General features: G+C 40.9%; 1 protein-coding gene across 1 annotated transcript in view; it reads left to right on the top strand.

The window, feature by feature from the left end:
* Window positions 1-13,931, top strand: part of ush2a (Usher syndrome 2A (autosomal recessive, mild)) — a 190,163-nt gene that overhangs the window by 95,889 nt on the left and 80,343 nt on the right. The window contains exons 48-52 of the mRNA XM_070906384.1: window positions 2,731-2,878; window positions 4,573-4,715; window positions 12,382-12,926; window positions 13,403-13,572; window positions 13,670-13,836. Coding sequence (XP_070762485.1) covers window positions 2,731-2,878; window positions 4,573-4,715; window positions 12,382-12,926; window positions 13,403-13,572; window positions 13,670-13,836 — 1,173 coding nt within the window. The remainder of the gene's footprint in view (window positions 1-2,730; window positions 2,879-4,572; window positions 4,716-12,381; window positions 12,927-13,402; window positions 13,573-13,669; window positions 13,837-13,931) is intronic.

Here is a 13,931-nt window from a genome sequence, read left to right as displayed (position 1 = left end):
ACAAAGAGTTGTACCAAAGCATTATTGTAATTATTCAATAACAAATGTGGAAACAATGTGGAAACAATCAGCCTGATAAATCCCTCTGTGAAGAAACATCTCTGTCGTTGTTACTGAATGAGTTTACTTCCTTAGAGAACAACTGAGTATGATAGTATGGTTATGGCCTCTACTATAATAAGGCACACTTGTCTTCCACTAAATTGTGTATGTTTTGATTTAAGTGGCTATAACTTAGCTTTGGTTCTAACTCTACACACAAGGCATGAACCATAGTAACATTTTTATCTCATTACTCTGATTTCAATTGCTGTTCTTGTGAACTGGAAAGGTTCTTTTTTTATAGCTTGCTAAGCAAAAGGAAAAAAACAATTATTCAATGAGTAGCAGTGACAAACACACACACATCATTGACTTTACTTAATGGTCTGAACACATATTTCTAATTTACACAGCGTTTGTGTGTGTGTGTGTGTGTGTGTGTGTGTTGTATGTATGTTTGTAATTGTGTAGAATAAAGGCTGATTGTGAATACTGATAAATGTCAAAGCTGATCAGAGTAGTCTCAAGATAATGGTAACACACACACACACACACACACACCAATAGACACACATTTTACCACTTTAGCTGATGTTAACGAAAATGCTGAATACCTACACATGCACACACACACCACACCCAAGCCTCAGTCAGAGAACAACAAAAGGCAGACTTCGGAAAGTTCTACTGTTCAAGTTCAAAACAAAGGCATAAGAAAGTATAAATTTTAAATACCAGACGTTTCCTCTCTTTCTATCTCTCTTTCTACCTCTGTGCCTCTGGCATCTCTTTAGACTTCTTTAAGGCAAACTGTCTTGATGCGTCCTTGTTCTATGAAAGAACAGAGAGAAGATAGTGGAGCAAGAGACAGAAGAGCAGAGGAGGAGGAGAGCAGAGAGAGAGAAGTGAACATAAAAGTGCATAGTTTAAAACGATTAGTGACACCTCTGATATTGTACCTGCTAACACACCATGAAAGAGACACAGGCTCACCAGTGTGTGTCTTTGTGATGTATGTGTTTTGTGTGTGTGTGTGTGTGTGTGTGTGTGCGTGTGTGCGTGCGCGCGCATGTGTGTGTGTGTGTGTGTCAGAGAGGCAGAATTACACACACACACACACACTCACTCAGGGAATGACAATTTTGCTGATCTACAATAGGGTGTTCTTTATTAAAAAGTAGAAACTGGGGGTGGGCATCAAAAATAATTTATTAATTATTAATCCAATAATTTATTGCTTCCTTTTTAGCAGTGAAAACGTGTTAAAAAGAACATCGTAAACTAAACCAAATGGGGGAAAAAACAATTATTAAGCTTGCAAAACAATCACCAGAGCTTTAGATCTACTAGTTGCATAGTGATTCTGACTGATGGCACAATATTTATGAAATTGATAAGAAACTGAAACACAGACTGAACTTGATATCCTAAATACTGAATGTAGGCCACACTTAAAGCTAACTCTTTAGCCCCAACAACTAACACACACACAGACACACACTGCCAACAGAGTCGCATATGGACCTTTCACAAAAATGCACAAATACAGATAGGTGCAAACATACACACACACACACACAGACAGGTTTTTAGACAGGTCTTGTAAAATAGAGTGCTTGTGTCATGTTTTAAAAATGTATGTGCTGAGATAATGAATATGAATTAGAGTGATGATTTATGTTAGTAAACCATCAGTAATGTTATTCTGAATCAGTGTTCAAAGAGTATTTTTTCACATACTGTGTGTGTGTGTCTATATGTGTGTGTGTGTGTGTGTGTGTGTGTGTGTGTGTGTGTGTGTGTGTGTGTGTGTGTGTGTGTGTGTGTGTGTGTGTGTGTGTGTGTGTGTGTGTGTGTGTGCGTGTGTGTTTGCAACGGCCATCTTTAGGATAAGATGTCTTCAGCAATCAGACTTGTAGTAGTGGGAAGAGAGCAGTGTGTTTGATTGAAGAGTCACTTTATACATCGGAGGGCCTACTCTTATTTCGTCAACACTACAGTCACCCTCATTTTCTCCTACTGTTTGTTGTCCTTATCTCTTTCTTGTTCTGTCTTTCCTCGCATCTTCTCTGCTTCTGTTAAGAGCACGGCTATCATACTGAATCAAGATGTTTTTACTGATTTTTCCAACACTAGCGCTATGCTATCATGCTCAGCTGGAAAAGAGGGGCACTATTGAGAGAGCGGGGTCATAACAGTGTGTGTGTGTGTGTGTGTGTGTGTGTGTGTGTGTGTGTGTGTGTGTGTGTGTGTGTTTGTGTGTGTGTGAAAGAGAGAGTGGTTGTATGTCAGTAAATCTGGTGCCTCTTTGTGGCACTCTCACCCTCCTTTACAAGGGATATTTTTTCTTTTGCTGTTATGTTTTTTTTCTCTCCTTTGTTCTCCCCTTCATGTCTCCTCTTCCCTTAATCATCTCTTCTTTTTATACTCCACTCTAAGCAGAGCCATTCTTAGATGGAGGTCAGGTGTCTTGTAGGGTGCAGTTGATCAATGAGCTTAATAATGCCAATATAAAATTGACATACCTTTTACAATGAATTGTTTCTGATGTTGTTTCTTTCATTCTTGCTGTCTTATATGTTTTACTCCTCGACTGTCCTCATTCCATCCCTCCATTTTATGTTCACCACCTCCACCCTTCCTTCAACCTCCTGTCTTCCTCTCACCATCTTCTCTCTCTCATCATAGCCCCAGATGGGTTGTCACCTCCGAGGTTGGCCCATGCAACTAGTACCAGTCTGAATGTATCCTGGTCTGTCCCTGCCCACTCCAACGCACCAGGTCCACTCCATTACAACCTGCAAATGAGGACATCCCCACAGAGGCCTGTGATAAGGTGAGAGAGAGCACAGACACAGTAGATAAACTGTGTGGACAAGTTTGCACACAGTTGTCCACAGGACATGCAAGTGGTCTGAGACAGAGACGTGATAATAAACAGCAATAAGAGTGACAGAAACACACAACACGCTCAGATACAGATCACATATGTATGTGCCTCAAAAATGTGTACATACACATATGCATACACATGTACATACAAAGGGGCACATCACACGGCACAGCTGAATATGTCACATCAATATGACAGACCATCAGAAAAACAGAGAGGAAATGAGCTGGAGAGACGGGGGGTAGAGTCAAAAAGAAAAAAAAAAATCAAAGAGCAGGGCAGAGGGAGAGAGAGAGAGGTAGAAAAATGCGATAGAATAAAAAGAGAGAGAGGGTGTGCATCTGATATGTATTCATTACATGCTTCCTGACAACAAATTGCAATTTAATCCAAGAAGAGGAGGCTCTCATTCTGTGGTAATAAATAAATGACTAGCTACATGTATTATATATCAGACAGCCATGCCCTCCTCCTCCTCTGCTATGGAAATCTCATTGTTCCCTGATTTATTCATTCATTCATCCCTTCTATCCATCTGATGCTAAATGGTCAACGGTCCCTCATTTATGACAATATTCTTTTACTCTGTCCTAGATTCCTTTGTATGATTATATGATAAGGGATCAGGTATGACATGGAAATATCATGAAAGGCTATGGAAATATTGTACGTATTGGCAAGATAGTTACTGTTTAGTGACCATATGAAACTTGTCTCTTGACACTTTTTATACACTTAAAATAAAATTAATTCAGAAAGAACACATCAGAATATATAAAACAGATACAACATGTTGTTTTCTTGAATTAATTTACTGTCTCATAGACACATGTTATATCTGAGACATACTAACATTTCCAGAAAAAAACTGAAATACAGGTTCCAGCAGATTCCATACAGATAAATGTTCAGCCCGAAAACAGTTCTGTACAGGTAACACTAAATAACTACTCATGTTCATTTCCACCTAAAAATGGTTGTGAGAGAATATGTTATGAGAAACAAACAGGTCTGCTCTATATTCAAATTTTGAGTAACAACAACATGCAGTTTAAACATCTGGCTAGCAAATTTAGTAATCACTATGTACCATGTAGACATTACATCAGCTGACCACAGGAACTGCTACTGCAGAAAACACAGTCTGGGGAGCTGTCCAGTGCTGAATCTCCGTGATCAGGCATTTAAGAGCAAAACAAGAGGTGGTGGATAAAGTTGAAAGAGAAAACATTTAGGCTAAGGTAGAAAATAAGGAGTTCCTAATGTTAAATATTATTTTAAAAATACAGTATAAAAAGAATCATTGTGGACAGGACAAATGGCATCCATAGCAACAGTAAACATACATTTTACATTCTAGTGACTAGTGGTGACAAATTTGTTAATATTTTTGTCTTAAAAGTCTAAAGATAGATAGATAGATAGATAGATAGATAGATAGATAGATTACTACTACTAGAGTTAGTAGAGTACTTTAGCTTTAGTACACACAGATATTTATTAGCCAGTACTAGATCACCATTTGTAAAGTTAATTATTTGCTGTCCCTCTTTGACCACCTGTTTGATCACAGCACATTTTGACCTGATCCAAATGTGTGTCAGTAAATATATTTATGTTTGTCCATCGACTCCTAGGCTTATGGAAAACGCAACAGACACCTTTTCCTATCATGTAGAGGGCCTGTCTCCGTACACGCAGTACGCGTTTAGAGTGGTGGTTTCACACACACATGGGCAGACAGTCGGCCCCTGGGAAACCCTGCGCACCGCAGAGGACAGTAAGTACACATACTCACACACACACACAGCAAAAATGAAAAGCCATTGATAAATAGCCATGAAAAAAGACATAAATGACTCCTTCCATAAATAAACTTGTTGTTGGGTGAGATAAACACTCAGTACTGCTGCTCTATAAGCTACCTGTTGGCAGTGGTTGTTGTTTTTTCATACTGAATTGTTCTGCCTGGGTGCTTATGTCAGCAGTCCAGCTGAGTTTTGCAAGTGACTGGCTGGCAGGTGGCTGGCAACAGCTGGTTGTTAGTTGGCCTCTGCCGTCAGTTGGCTGTCAGTGCTGCTGAGTCAAAGTTAAACTCAAGGAGTCTGACAGATCTCCTGATTTTAGGTGATGATCAAAACAATAGCCTCACACATTAAACATATGGCCCGCAGTGTTAAAAACAGAGCCTCTGCCCAGTTTTCTTTTATTCTCTGAGAGTCTCCAAGGTTTTATTTTGTAAAAGTGAAGTGATTTCTTGGTGTTAGTGTGATCAAGACAATAAGGAAGAGAGAGAAAGATGGAACATATTAAAATGAAGAAAGTGGTAGAAATATGGGCACAAGCAAGACAGAGTGAAAAACACTGACAGAGTGAGATTTGCATACTGTAAGGTGTGTGTCTGTGTGTGAGTGACCTAGCCAGTGTCATTGTGGGCTAATTGCTGTAATAGAATCATATTAGCCACTGGAACAGCCTCCTCAGTGCAAAGTTATAAATTAATTAGTACCACGCTATTATCACATACATTATCATTAAGCAGCTGAGATTTGCATACATTGAATACATGCGCATGTACACACACAGAAATGTGTACGTACACATGTATGTGCTGTGTACGTACACATACACACTCACATGAACACAAGTTGCAGTTACACACGCTGATGCGCACACACACCCATTCAGACACACACAATTGCAGACGTTTAGGATGCATTAAATTATGGCCCTATGCTTTTCTCATTGCTATTCAGAATTGAATTCCCTCTAGCAAACACACACAGACACACACACACATAGTCTCTCAAACAGTGTGAGCTTTTGTTACGAGTTTTTCTATGTACTCAATATATATATATATATATATATCATTATAGATAAGGTGGACAATATTTGTGTGTTTTCATGTGAGAGTGAAAAGGTGTGTGAATCTACCTCCATCTCTGTGTTTTTGTGTGAGTGGACTGTAATAGATGTGTCCATTCGGTCAAACTGTGCCCCATCGTTCAAACCTCCATCCCTCTCTTTCCCATCTCTCCGCCTCTCTTAGGCCCCCTCACACACACACACACACACACACACACACACACACTGAGAACATGTGTCATACACATACAGCTGCTTGTCCTCCTTATCAATCACAAACCTCCTCATACTCACGAGCAATAACACACCGTCATGAAGTTTAATGCAGACAAACATGTGTATCGGAGGAGCCTTATTTCCTTTCTGCCCTACATTATGTCACAGCTCCTTGTGTCATAATGATCTCAATAAATTACTCTCAATTAAGTGTCATATTATACAATTGAATCTTACATCCGTGCAGGGATATACAGTACATAATAATGTTGAAATTTGAAAATGTCCAGTCATTTTAAAGAACGCATAAAAAATGATTTTAACATAATAATAGAATACATGATAGGTATGAAAGCTTTTAATAAGAAGGGATTTAAACCCATGATGGGAGAAAGCCAAGTGCGGCCAGATTGGATTTTTCTTACATTGATGTGTAATTTGTCACCATAAACCCATCCTCTCGTCGTCTTGGCAGTGACAGGAAGGGCTGCATTCCCTTCCTAATCTCCTCTCCCACACACTTCAAGAAATGACAGCCTTAATAAGCATTTTTACATTTCAATCAGTATCATGTATAGTTAGGCCAATAGTTACTTACAAACACAGACACATCAAATCTTAACTTGACAAAACCTGAACACAAACTCATACAAGCATTCGCACACCTGCTCAAGCGACATTCACAGTAGATCTTAATATACATACATTTTTTATAGTGCAATCCTTTGGGTTTTACCCCTTTTGGAAGAGATCCCCCTAACCTGATGTGTGTTTGTAGGCGTGAGCTGCAACCTTGCAAGGTTTCCACTTACGAAACTGTAGATACTGTACTGTATGTTGACATGGACCTTCATTAATAACATGGATTTGAGAATGCACTGTATTCTTCTCATTACTTTTATCCCTTTCTTCTCTTTTTTGTTTCTCCCTCTCTCTTTGATCTTTTTCATATGTTTTTCTTCTGTCATACCTCTTCCTTTCTCACTTTCTCCAACTGTGTCTTTCTTTCTGTCTTTTCATGTTTGAGCACAGAGTGGGTTTCACCTCTTCTATTTGACAGACTAGCCCTTAAGTATTTACGAGAGAGAGAAGGTGAGGGTGAGAGAGAGGAGAATGGAGGGGAAAAAGATAAGAATTGGAGAGAAAAAGTGAGGAAAGAAAAATGGAGAGAGCAAAAAGGTAAAATGAGGAATTGAGGAAAAAAGAGAAGAAAAGAGAGGGCTAATGACAGAACAGAGGAAGAGAGAGACCCACGCGTCCTCCTCTCCTTTTTATCATTCCATTAAAGTTTTATATCCATCTTTTTAATGTAATTTGGTCCCTATGAATTCCTGCCGCTGCAGAACAGACAGACGGCTCCTGTGAACATAAACTCTAGCCGTGTTGGACAGCTCCCTTTCCTCTGTCTACTCCCATGTTCACACTAGCTAAGTGATCTAAGAGTGTGTGTGTGTGTGTGAGGAGATGTGTGTGTGTGTGTGTGTGTGTGTGTGTGTGTGTGTGTGTGTGTGAGGAGATGTGTGTGTGTGTGTGTTATAGAGAGTATGAATAAAGCACCGTTTTGACAAAATGATCTTAGCCAAGCAGTCTTAGAAAGTAAGTGTGTGTGTGTGTGTGTGTGTTTGTGTGTGTGTGTGTGTGTGTGTGAGAGGGAGAGAGACGGAGAACACAAAAAAGCACTGTTTTACCAAATTGAACTGAAAGCAGAGAGAGAGAAGTGTGAAGGAGAAAAATGACAGAAATGAGGTTAGAGGTAATGACAGAACACAAAGAATTCATGTTATTTAATGAATGAGTGACTGCATTAATAAATTAATACTCTACCTTATTTCCCAGTATTCTGTTCAGTTAGCTGTCTCAAGGAAATGTTGAAGTAATGTGAGCACAATCCCTCTGTTATTTAGCATATGAAGAGATGACTAGAATATTTCTGTATATTTTTATACACTCATTACCTGAACATGTATTTACACATCTCTTTTTGATTTCTGTCAGAACTGATTTCTCAGCAGTCACATGCTGAAGTAAAGCTTTTATGATATTTTTAGAATTTCTTTAGTTGGGTTTCCCTACAAAAGCCAATCAGTTCCCACTGATTTGACCATCGTAATTTTAGGCCCTTATTTTATTTTTATACCTTTTTTGTTCTCTTTCTGTAGTACATGGATACGTTCGAAGGTTATTTGGAATTAAGTAAATCACTCCAAATAGTCAGTGTCTGAAAAGGATATTAAAAATTGTGATTGATTGACATTTCAGGTATCGTGATGGTTGCAGTTACTTAAGGGCAAATGTACATCTCATATACTCATGATGCTATGGATACAAATCAAGCTCATGACCTTGTCATGCATCATCCTCTTTCTTGCTGCCTCTTCAGTGTTTCCTAAAGCAGCAATGACATTAAATAATCTGTAGAAAAAGTAAAGATATGAAATGCAATGTAAATTCTCACCGTATTGCTTGTCACGTTTTGACACCATGTCGTAAGCATCTTGATTACAGTAAAGCTCAGCGTTTGTCCTCATTATGACTCCTAGGAGCCTCGACTCACCTTCAAAAGCCCAGTCACCCACATACACACATGCCCACAAACACACACATGCACACACAGGACCCTGCGCAAGGCTAAAAATAATACCTTTCCTCTTCTCTTCACATGGATACACACAAATGTACACACTTAAATCTACATGGGCCCTTACCTACACATACATACACACAAATATGCACAAGAAGCTACATAACATGTATACACCCACAAGTGCCCATGCATACACACACACACACACACACACACACACACACACACACACACACACACACACACACTCACTCCTTCCTCCCTCCCCCTCTCCCAGCCCTTGTCAGTTGATTGTGTTATTACTATGCTAACCAAATCCTTATAAATGTGATTTAAGGCTTGGCGGCCCCGCACTCCTGTTTTAGCCTTCTGCTACTGTGTTTTACTGGAGAGAGGAGGAGTAAGGGTGGGAGGTGTGGAGGGAGGGATGAAGGGAGAGGGGAAAGAAAGAGGGAAAAGCATGGGGAATGAAGAGGTCAGAGAGGTAGGGGGGAGCAGAGGGTAGGAATGAGTGGGAGACAAGGGAAAAGAAAACGAAAGAGTTGAGCAGGAAGGAGAGGAAGAGGGATAGAGAGAGGAGTCAGGAAAGCAGAGAGAGAGGGGTTGCTACGCATTCCCTCAACACTCGTTCTGTCCTATCCAGAGAGCAGTAAAGCGTCAGTAAAATAAAAAAAGGGAAAAAGCATCACCTGCATCTTAAATGAAAATTTCAATTGAAAAACTTAACAGCCCTTCAAATTGCAGAATTTTACACGCGCCAGTAAAGCCTAAATAACACTCAACACTTTGAGGGGAGGGGAGGAAGGGAGGAGAGAGGGAATGGGGGTGACAACGGGGGTTCTTTTGGGTGGTTGACGGGCTGGATCAAGGTGACTGGATTGTGTTTTGTGGCAGAATTATTCCCAATTGAGGAGTTTCTAATCTGTCTGTCTTCCTCTGCTTGCGTCTCTCACCTGTGTGTATTTGTCATGTCTGTTGGTGGAACAGACAAACATTTCGATAAGACAGACAGAAGGAAATCCAGTAAGGAAGACAAGAATATAGTCAAATAGACAGAAGGATGCAGAATAATAATAATAAACAGGTGGAGAGTTGCCCCAACCCTCCGCAAAGACGAACAAAAGCTCAGTGAGGCACACAGACAGGCCAGCAGATATGCACATAGACAGACAGGGAGACGGGCTTTTTGGTTATTCGTGGGGTTCAGTGGACCTTTGGTGATAATTGAATCAGTGTGAGTGCTGAGTAGAGCTAGCATAAAAACCTGTTAACCCAAAAGGTCAACTCTCTGCATTGTTTATTTAGCAGGGAGACCAGAGAGAGAGAGAGAGAGAGAGGGAGAGAGACTGCGACACAAAGCACAAGTAACGGAGAGAGGCAGAAGAAAATGAGAGAGAGGTGGTGGGAGAGAGGGAAGGAAGGGGTCAGAGAGGAGAAGAGAGGAGGGAAAAGACGGACAGACAGAAGGAGAGATGTAGATAGAAGGAAAGATGGGGTTTTGGTGGGACCATTTGTGATCTGTAAAATCAGCCAAGCTTTACATCACCGGTTTTGTACTGCTGTTTATTTGTTTGTGAGATAGAAAAATTGTGTGTGAGAGAGAGAGAGAGAGAGAGAGAGAGAGAGACTGGCTGGCTGCCATCTTAATGTATCTTTGTCTTTACCTGTGATGTTCCTCTCTGTGTCTGACTGTACATTATATTATTTGTGTGTGCGTGTTTGTGCAGACATGGTAAAACTCCATACCAGTTGTTTTTTTTTATTTTGCCTAGTTTATCAGAGAACATTACATAGTTGCTTTTATCAATCACTGGGGTCCATCAGTAAATTAAAGTATGAGGCAAATTTTTTGAATTGTGATAAGCATTGTACTAAGAGACATTTTAAACTTTTAGGAGAACTGGGGCATCCTGGGCCTATCACTGAATGTTAAGTTGGCATCTCAGTCTGTGGCCATGTTTCCATGAACATATTTTTATGTGCATTTTGAAGTTTTGCACAAGTAAAATTTACGCTCAATTAAGGTGGTTATCGAAAAAGGGTTGTTGCACTAAATGGGATGTGGAAACCGAGTTAGTCACTCCAATCTAGAAGTTTAGTCTCCATGAAACAGGGGCCAATACTAGCTGGAATATTCCCATACAGGAAAGAACAATTAAAACTTGCTCTATAGAAAGAAATTCCTGAGGACCTCTCTCCATTTTTCTCTCGTAAATGGGTTAGGTGGCCAAGGCAACTTTTTTGTTCCCAGTTTGCAACCTCTATATCTTCTATTTTGTTTACTGGCAGATTGCAGCCAGGCATAAAGCGTTGCCTACCCCGCCAACTTCTGATGAAGCTAAGCTTTGCAATGAGCCTAGTATATCCGCTCCAAACCACTTGATGGAAACGTGCCTAATTAGCATTTCTTTTTTGCAACATTTCAAAAGTTTGCTTAAAATTTGCTTGACAATTGAATGGAAACATGGCTTGTGTGAAGCAAGCCCGATCAGTTAGTCTGCAAAATACACACATTCTTACACAACCACTGTCGTATGTGCATGCATGCTGACCTACACATACACATGCTTGCACACTTTATCTCTCATGCAGTCATGCACGCATACTCTCAACCGCTCATCTTCTTTCACGCTTTCTCTCTCTCTCTCTCTCTCTCTCTCTCTTACACACACACATACACACCGCCATCTGGGAAAGCCGTTAGCGGTTAGCGGTAGCACTTAGCGACGCAGCACGCTCCCTCAGTCCGCTCAGTCACCTTGATCTGCTTGCCCTTCACACAGCACCATTACTGCTATACTGCATCACTGTGGGTGTGGGTGTGGGCATGTGAGGGTGTGTGTGTGTGTGTGTGTGTGTGTGTGTGTGTGTGTGTGTGTGTGTGTGTGTGTGTGTGTGTGTGCGTGTGTGTGTGTGTGTGTGTGTGCGCGCGCGTGTGTGTTAGGAAGAGTGTGTGTCTATGTATATGGACGTGCATCTGTGTGTGTCCATTATAGAGCAGTACAGTGGGATGTAAATGCCGGGGGAGGAGGGGGGAAGGGGCATTACCTTCAAATGAGCTACCATGGAGTGAAATATCCCTCTGACTAGTCTTGTGTAGGTTCTTATCCGTGCATGGACATGTTCAAATCATGTGACTGTTTGTGTGCCTGTGGCCTTCTGATATGCATCTCTGCATACATGCACACTTCTAATGCTAGTGAGGATCATTTTGCCTTCTGGACATAAGAATTTAAGGCACTCCCAGGCATTGAGAATGGCAGTGAATATGAATACGCAGTAGACCCAAAGCTCTCTGAGACCACAGCTGTGGTTCTGCAAAACGATGTGTTGTGATACATTTGCAATCAATTTGGCCTCTTGGCCTGAAGTTTAATAAATGATACAAGTTCTTCTCAATTTTCAGTTTTTCATATAAACTTATTTCATCAGACTTAAAGTATATAACTTGTGTCCTGCTGAAAGATGCACGGGCTCACATTCAGTCACAAGTACGGCATAAGTCCATAAATACAATCTTGGTTTGCTCAGGGGGAGAAATTGAGAGAGGAAAAGAGTTTCCATGTTAATCCCTTGGATAGGGATGGCAAAATCACTCTTTGTCCTTCTGATGTCATTCTTGATGTTACTTGTCAAATAATTCTTAAGAACAAATCCCCCTACTCTCTTTTCTCTCACGCTTTTATAAGCACACACGCAAAAGAGTATATTCATCTCTTGCTTTTTTTTTCTCTTCCTCTCCCTGTCTCATCATCTATTTCTTTCTCTTTACCCCCAGGTCCAGGACCAGTGGACACTCCAGCTGTATCACTGCTCCATCCTCGAAGTGTAACAATTACCTGGGTTCCTCCCTCCCAATCAAATGGCATTATCACCAATTATACCCTCTATCTTTGCCCCAGTTCTACATCTTCTTTAGATCTCAAACCCAGCTCAGTCTCCAGCACCAGCACAACCCTCAACTCCAGCTTGGGTCCTAACCCAAACCTATTGCCCAGCATTGAGGGAGACAGCACTAGACCCAAACTCCTCCCTAACCCCTTCTCTAGCTTGAGGCCTGATAACACAGAAGGCAACCGTACCGAGTCTACTCGTGGAAGCAATACAAGCCACCCCAGTCTTTCACTGTCAAACCCACAACACAATGCAACTAGTTCTAATACTGAACATATTCTAAAACAAGACCCCTTCCACAGACCCAGGTCTGGTTTATTTAGTACAGCTTCAGATTCATGTTCATCCTCTCTATCAGTCACTGTTCCAGGGAACACCACTAGCTACACTTTCCTTGACCTCCTGCCATACCAGACCTACAGCCTCCAGGTATAATATACTGTGGTAGAGCACTATACTGTACTGTAGAGAGCGATAGATAAAACATTATATTATGCAATTTTAAAAACATTTCAATACGTTTATAGTGTCATAATTAAACAAATGTTAGTCTCTGTTCCTGACTATGTTCTAATGATGAAAATAAAAACAATAACATTATTTTACAGGCAAATAATTCTGTTTTTCCAGTCACAGATGAGACTAAATTTCAAAATGTCACTGCACCCTTTATTTTTCTTGTAGTTTCCACTTGAATAGTCATTGTAGCATGGCTGTTGAAGGTGGCAGAATTACAGCTTTTTGAGTGAGAAATAACACCAGAATAAATCATGCTATTAAACTGTTCTTATCACTATTGATTGGTGATTTGCTGACTGAAGAAAACTGCTAGCCTTATCGTGATAACACAAGAAACACATATCACATTGTAATGTTACAAAATTGTTCCATCCACCTATATCTAGATGGAGGCGTGCACCAGTGTGGGTTGTTCAGTGTCTGGGAAGTCTCAGAGCATTCGTACGCTCCCAGCTACCCCTGAAGGGGTTCCAGCACCTCACCTTTACTCTGACACCCCCACCTCTGTTCTTTTGTCCTGGGGTGCACCGGAGCAGAGCAATGGACCACTGGAGCGGTGAGAGATGATCACATACATACACCCCAGTCCCTCTGTGATGTTCATATTCGTACACCCCTGGTCGTATATGAACTCCATTGTATGGCTTTCTTAGGTGGCTGATTGAGCGCAGAGTTGCTGGGACCCAACAAGTCTCCACAGTAGGCCACCTCCCACCAGACCCTCCCCCTCTTTCCTTTCTGGACTCTTCGTCAGCTCTAAGTCCCTGGACTAACTACCAGTATCGACTTGTGCTCCATAATCAGGCTGGCAACACCACAGGTAAGGCCATAATAATGGTCTTAACTGAAATTAAATCACATCTGACGAAGATGTGTCAATGTTGCATTTTGCACTGTCCAGTGCCAGTGCTTTAC

Source organism: Enoplosus armatus, chromosome 1, assembly GCF_043641665.1.
Source record: "Enoplosus armatus isolate fEnoArm2 chromosome 1, fEnoArm2.hap1, whole genome shotgun sequence".
NCBI classification, from domain to species: Eukaryota; Metazoa; Chordata; class Actinopteri; order Centrarchiformes; family Enoplosidae; genus Enoplosus; species Enoplosus armatus.
Note: the sequence above shows the minus strand (reverse complement) of the source record. Positions and strands in the feature narration are given on the sequence as shown.